Below are 6,819 nucleotides of genomic sequence, written 5' to 3' on the forward strand. Positions count from 1 at the left end.
TGTGGATGCCGCTCGTCCCAACATGAAAAAAAACAATAATCGTCATTGTGACACAGGGGTAATTGGTAACTATTTTACCATGAAGCACATTCGGTGTTGTATTTGGACGAGTGATTGTTTGTTGAAATATTTGAAGAGTAAGAGATCATTGTTTGGGAAATTGAATGCTTCCTCTGGTGGGTCCTGCAAACGGCTGTACAGCGTAAGTGTTCGCAATGTGACAAGGTGTAAATATGTTATTTTTTTTTACTGTGAAATTCTATGAGCTGATTTATGTGTTCTTTAGAGGGGAGATCATTTGTGTTTTTCCGCGTGTTTCGTGTCCACCCAACACGCCAGAACGTATCGAGTAAGTGTGTCTCAAAACATTGGGTTGTAATGATTATTCGAATTTAATAGAGTATTGTGGCTTGGAAGTAATGTCATTTTATTTCTGTTTTCCTATCAAGCGAGCCACACTGTTGTTTATTATTGTATAATTTTCTTTTATCTGTTAGATAATTTTCTTTGATCTCTTAGATCCCTTTTTTTCGAACTCAAACTGTACATTTTTTTTCTTTTTCAGTCGGGAATAAAGCCCAAATAAAAATTATTTTGTGTTCAGTCCAGTCTTTCTAAAGACCCGGCTACATAAAAAAAAATATATATAATAATAATAATAATAATAATAATATTGTAAATTTCCCCAGTGTGGGACGAATAAAGGATATCTTATCTTATCTTATAAATCCTCGTCTCACCCCTCGGGTGGTGTCCATTCCCCATTCAGCTAGGATCCTCTACTAGAGGCTAGGACGCTTGAGGGTTTTGCGCAGTATCCTTGCTGTTCCCAGCACTGTGCTTTACTGGACTGAGATGTCCAATGTTGTTCCCGCGATCTGTTGCAACCACTCATCAGTTTGGGGGTCACTGCCCCGAGTGCTCCGACCACCACAGGCACTACTGTCACCTTTACCTTCCAGGCTCTCTCCAGCTCCTCTCTGAGCCCTTGGTATTTTTCGGGTTTCTCGTGTTGTTTCTTTCTGATGGATTGGATTGAATAAACTTTATTGTTAAATGTACTGTATGTGTAACAAACGGCACAGATTAAATTTCTTCCCTCTCAACATAAAACAAGAGGAGCTGCTGCGGGTGTCTGCGCCGCTATCAAAAGAAAAGTTAAAATCCACTTTCCTCTGCCCTTTATCTAAGATCACAATATGTGCTTGGTTCGCCATACCATCTCATACCATGTCAGTCTGTATCTGGAAGTTCCACAGGATCTTTGGAGGTGTTTCCCAGTTTGACCTTGGGGTTTCCAGTCCATACTCTGCACAGATGTTTCGGTAGACGATGCCAGCCACCTGGTTATGGCGTTCCATGTAGGGTTTCCCTGCCAGCATCTTATACCCTGCAGTTATGTGTTGGATCGTCTCCTATGACTCTGCACAACCTACACCTTGGGTCTTGTCTGGTGTGGTATATCTGGGCCGCAATGGCTCTGGTGCTCAGGAGCAGGCCCTGAGCAGCCATGATGAGTGCCTCTGTGCTGTCCTTCAGGCCAGTCCTCTCTCGCCACTGATCGGACTTCTTGAGATCAGCCACTTCAGTTATGGTCCCGGTGGTACATGCCGTGTAGGGCCTTGTCCTCCCATTTTCGAGCACCTCATCCTCTGTTCCCCATTGTCTGAGAAATATATCTAAATAAATATTTTTTGGGTTCATAATAAGATTTTTAATGACTCGAAAAAATGCAAAAATAGTTCAGAGCCTATCGAATGCCGTAAATAGAACTCCCCTCCATTGATTGACCAAAATATTATCCAATCGGAAGCCGGCATTTGGTGGTTCGCGGATGACGTTATACGTCGAGCCAGTGGAATCGCTCTGCCTGGTGTCGACCTCTGTGAGCCGCATCTCCACCTCCTCCGTGTCCGTGGCGGAGGGATACTATATAAACAAGTCGCTATCGCTCTTAAAGGGCAGAGTTGTCCAAACTCCCAGGCTGCTGGGAGTCAGCTGAGTAAATACGGGAATTGGACTCAAGCTAACTACCCCACCACTCACAGAAGGAAATTTTTCTGGAGCCAAGAGGTTCGACGTCATAATTTTGTACTTCCCAAAGAACGCTGCAATTCGAAGGTCTATAATACTCCAAGCGGAAGCTCTTATTGCAAGAGGTTCGATAATTTCCCATGTAAGTCCATCTCAAATCACTCGCAGCGGTGTCGCGTAATCGGTCGATTGAGAATCTGAACTTGATTGTGTATTTTCTGACGTTTCCTTGCCTTTTTAATTGCTGTCATTGCGCTACTAAATGTCAGTCACCTAGCATTTGTAGAATATTCTGGTTCCGGCCACCAAGCTAAAAACTACCTAGCTAGCTGTGGAGCAGGCATCGAATGAACGTGACTTTCCCCCGTTTGACGTTTTTGTTTTTATTTGCGTCCATCGCTGACCTTTAATCCCTTAATCTGTACACATCACGAACCGACAACTATAACTAACCTGTCTGAGCTACACATTAACAGAATTGGCTCACTGGAGATATTGGGGGTCGAGGGGAACATAATTATAATAATAAAAGGACGCTGTGCTGCACAGGCGTTCACACCCCTCACGGCAAGTTGTCAAGCTAATGCTAGTTATGCTAATTTTCGACGTTGTCATGCACGACGAGAAAACACGCATGTTTAAAAGAAATCTGCTTCGGGATGCTATGAAATGCGCGTGCAGTCGGTGTATATTATGTAACGGCAGCATTCACGTTTGTGTCTTGTTATAGCTCGTTGGATGCAAGCCAGAGTCGTAGAAATAAGGAACCACCCAGAGAGCTCTCGGTCGGTGTTTTGTCCGAACACGTATTCAGCATCCGCGTGATTATTGCACACTTTCCGTTTGCCCACAGGGGTCACAAAGCTTGCCTTTCGTCTTGTCACACAAAGCCAATGAGGAACAGACCGATGACACCGTTAGTGACTCGATGGCTTATTTATAGCGGGGCTGGTACCGTCCAATTGAGAGATGCAGCCAGCATTTGCAACTGACTGTTGCATATTCAACACTTGGTGCTGCTCCCCCACTAGATGTATTCCCCCCCCCCCTTGTACTGACATTAAATGGGGGAGGCATTCTCATGACCAATTCTTGAAGTGATCATCTAACTCAGACACAACTAGACTGTATGGATGAAATGGCTACACTTTTTAGTGTTACCCATTTGACACAGTTGTCCTGGGATTGATTGATTGGGAAATCTGCGGTGTAATTTGCTTTTGGCATTAAGTCAGCTGGGATAGGCATCAGCTCTTTGTGACCCCGAAAGTTGTAAGAAAATGGATAAATGGCCTTTGCCAAAGTAGGAGCAAGTGAACTGACCCAAAATGGAAACTTCAAACCCAACTGGCCAAATTTTGTTTCAATTTCAAGCATGGTCCTTGAGACTTTTATGCATGTCTTGGCATGATAGACATGGGCACCGAATTTATCCTCCGCTTATTTATGTTCAAACTCTCCAGGGGGCGCTACTGAGTGAGCAGCTATGATTCTATGCTCTCCCTATATTAAATGGTGTAGCAAGCAATTTCACAATTTAACATCGCCCGTCTGCTCCTGTTTAGGACCCTTAATAAGTCTGTTTTTTTAAAAGTCATGATCAACATGGTTGCAAAATTTGGTGAGATTTTGGACATGTCCATGTTTTCTACAGCGCGTGTTTGCAATAGTTATGTTTTGCAGTTGGAGCCTGTCCCATTTGTCATTGGGTGAGACTGTCGACCGGATACCAGCATTTTTACAGAAACGTGTATTTCCATAAAAAAAGCTTCTAGAAAGCAAAAAATACATACATTTGTAACTGTTATTTCTTTAAAATGTTCGCAAAAGGCTCAGCTAAATCTCGTCATGTTCTAGCTGCCATATAAAACAAATTGCGATGTCAATGGTATTTTGAAAGTTGATATCAGAATGGATGTCAACAAACATTTTTAGTTCAGCAAATGTAAATGGGTTGACATAATGCAGAGGTACTAAAGGGAACTTTCTTGTCTTTCAGGACCCAGAACCCAGCCACGTTTCAGGAAGGATATTCATTTCGTCCACAAGAACTCCATCCATCAACATTTCCATCACTCCGGTCACTTTTGCCTTGAAGATTTAAAAATTGTTTTCTGTTCTGGTGCAGTTGGGGGTGGGGGTGGAAACAAACAGCTCAGACAAAAATCTCATCTCCATCGAAGCAGCTATGCAGCTTGAAATTCAAGTAGCACTCAACTTTATTATTTCCTATTTATACAACAAACTCCCCCGACGACGTGTGAATATATTCGGCGAGGAGCTGGAGAGCCTGCTGAGGAAAAAGTATGAAGGCCACTGGTACCCGGATAAGCCATACAAAGGTTCGGGGTTCCGCTGTATCCATGTAGGGGAGAAGGTGGACCCCGTGGTGGAACAGGCGGCGAAAGAGAGCGGGCTGGCCATCGAAGATGTCCGCAATAACCTCCCTCAGGACCTCAGCGTGTGGATTGACCCGTTCGAGGTCTCCTACCAAATCGGAGAAAAGGGAGCGGTCAAGGTGCTCTACGTGGATGATAACGGCGAGAACGGCTCTGAGCTAGACAAGGAGATCAAGAACAGTTTTAATCCCGAGGCCCAGGTCTTTATGCCAATCACAGAACCCGTCGGCCAATCGTCCGAGTCCAGCTCGCCGTCGCCTCCTTTTGGGCAGTCGGCTGCCGTCAGCCCCTCTTTCATGCCGCGTTCGGCCCAGCCGCTGACATTCACCACTGCCACCTTCGCCGCCACCAAGTTTGGATCCACCAAGATGAAAAGCTGCGGCCGCGGCAACAACGGCACCAACGGCGGCGGTAGCAACAAAGCGGCACGGTCTTCGCCTATTGGCAACCTGGGTCTGAATGTCAACACCCTGCTCAAGCAGAAAGCCATCTCCACCTCCATGCACTCACTGTACGGGCTAGGCCTCAGTCAGCAGCAGCAACAGAAGGCCTCGGCTTTGTCCCCCAACGCCAAGGAGTTTGTGTTTCCCAGTCTCCAGGGCCAGGCCAGTCCCGGGCCAGCGTTTCCCGCCGAGGCCTCCCTGGGGCTCGGACATCTGCCGTACAACAATGCCTTCGACGTGTTTGCAGCCTACGGAAGCCTCAATGACAAGTCCCTCGTGGACGGCCTCAACTTTAGTCTGAGCACCATGCAGTATTCTAACCAGCAATTCCAGCCTGTTATGGCTAACTAAAACTTACCGAGCAGATGGTTATTTATGAATAAGGTGGCTCGGAAAAGAGAGGGAAAAAAAAAACGAAGCGCACACTTTAGAAACTGGACCGAGAGCGACTCGTCCACCAGGCGCATGTGCCCAAGGGTGTGTTTACTGGAACCCTTCGAGTTTGTTTCTACACTACAAAAGCTTGCTGTATAAACACATCCAAGCTTCCATCCATCCATTTTCTGAACCGCTTAATCCTCACTAGGGTCGCGGGGGGTGCAGGAACCTATCCCAGCCGTCTTCGGGCAGTAGGCGGGGGAGACCCTGGATCAGTTGCCAGCCAATCGCAGACATCCAAGCTTGGTTTCTTCAATTCATCATGCATCATTGTTTTTTATTTATTTTTTCCCTTTTTTGCCAACCAAGCACAATATTCTTTCTTTTTTTTACCATGTTGAGGAAAATACTCCAAAAATGAGGGGGGATATAATGAAGAAAAAAAAACAAATCACAAGCTTCAAGTTTTGGCCTCTTACAGTATTTTACAGTTGGTAAGACGGGCTGATTTTTATGAATTGGCAGTACAAAGTGGGGTTACTTGGTCTTTTTCTAATTGTATAATTTCATTTGGTACAAAGTTTGTAAGCTATCAGAGTATATATTGTTTCTATGACATGGTGTTGCATTTATATCTTTTTACTACTCCAGTGATCTGTGATGGCTGCAGCAGCTTTTCCTTAGTTTTCTTTTTTAAAACTATTGTGAAACAAATCCATCTTAAAAGAAAAAAAAATGACACCAGATATTCTCAAGATTGTGTACAGAATATTCCTTTAGTGGTGGAACTCGAATTGTAGGAATATTTGCTATTTCTGAAAGATGAATTGTATTTTCTGTTAAGGGGTTCAAGATTTTGCTATTCTATGGACAGCAAATGTAATCGTATGGATAGTAATTTTTGTACCTACATTGTGCAATACTTGATGAGAAAAAAAATGCGGTATAACAAAGTATTTTGAGTCAGTGTCTTACATGTCAAGAGGGACTGAAATAGTTTATATTGTTAAGTTTGTATTAAATGCTTAAAAATGATATGCTTGTCTTTATTTTTTTTAATTTCATATTTGCACCCTGGTCTTTTTAATAAACTACAGTTGGAAGATCTTGCTGAACGTGAGCTCATTTTGTTTTGTTTTGTTTTTTTGGGGGGGGGGGGTTTGCCTGCTCAAACATAGCAGCGGTCTTAACCATGATTTACCCTTTCGCACACCAAGCAGTTTACAAGCTAATAATAGCAGGTTGTGTATTCACACCCGTGTGTCATAGCGACACCCAGAGATTAAGGCCACAATGCCTCATGTCCTGTAAACGTCGGCTCGGAAGGCCAAGGTTATTGTCACGGTAATTATATGATAGAAGCCTGTTGGTCCACCTTTTGGAAGAAAGCTGGAAGGCTGTTGGAACGGAAATCGGTGTGCTGAACTTGCCACGAGGTTGAGATGTTTATAACATCTTCAGCCTTTAAAGAGATAATCACTGCTTTAAGCCCAGCCACCTTGTTACTTATTGACTTGAATGTTTCATGGCTACTTGGTACGCAGCATGGCACACATGAAAAAATC

The 6,819-nt window shown here is 44.1% G+C and overlaps 1 protein-coding gene across 2 annotated transcripts in view; it reads left to right on the plus strand.

The window, feature by feature from the left end:
* Nucleotides 1-6,369, plus strand: part of LOC127594597 (protein Tob1-like) — a 51,152-nt gene extending 44,783 nt beyond the window's left edge. Inside the window, exons 1-2 of one of the 2 annotated variants that reach the window (XM_052056474.1) lie at nucleotides 1,926-2,176; nucleotides 4,034-6,369. In XM_052056474.1, the coding sequence (XP_051912434.1) occupies nucleotides 4,223-5,227 (1,005 nt within the window). In that variant the 5' untranslated portion in view covers nucleotides 1,926-2,176; nucleotides 4,034-4,222 and the 3' untranslated portion in view covers nucleotides 5,228-6,369. Of the gene's footprint in view, nucleotides 1-1,925; nucleotides 2,177-4,033 lie in introns of those variants that run through there. The other variant, XM_052056475.1, reaches the window with a different exon arrangement.
* Nucleotides 6,370-6,819: the final 450 nt, after the last annotated feature.

This window comes from Hippocampus zosterae, unplaced genomic scaffold (assembly GCF_025434085.1).
Source record: "Hippocampus zosterae strain Florida unplaced genomic scaffold, ASM2543408v3 HiC_scaffold_22, whole genome shotgun sequence".
Classification (NCBI taxonomy): domain Eukaryota; kingdom Metazoa; phylum Chordata; class Actinopteri; order Syngnathiformes; family Syngnathidae; genus Hippocampus; species Hippocampus zosterae.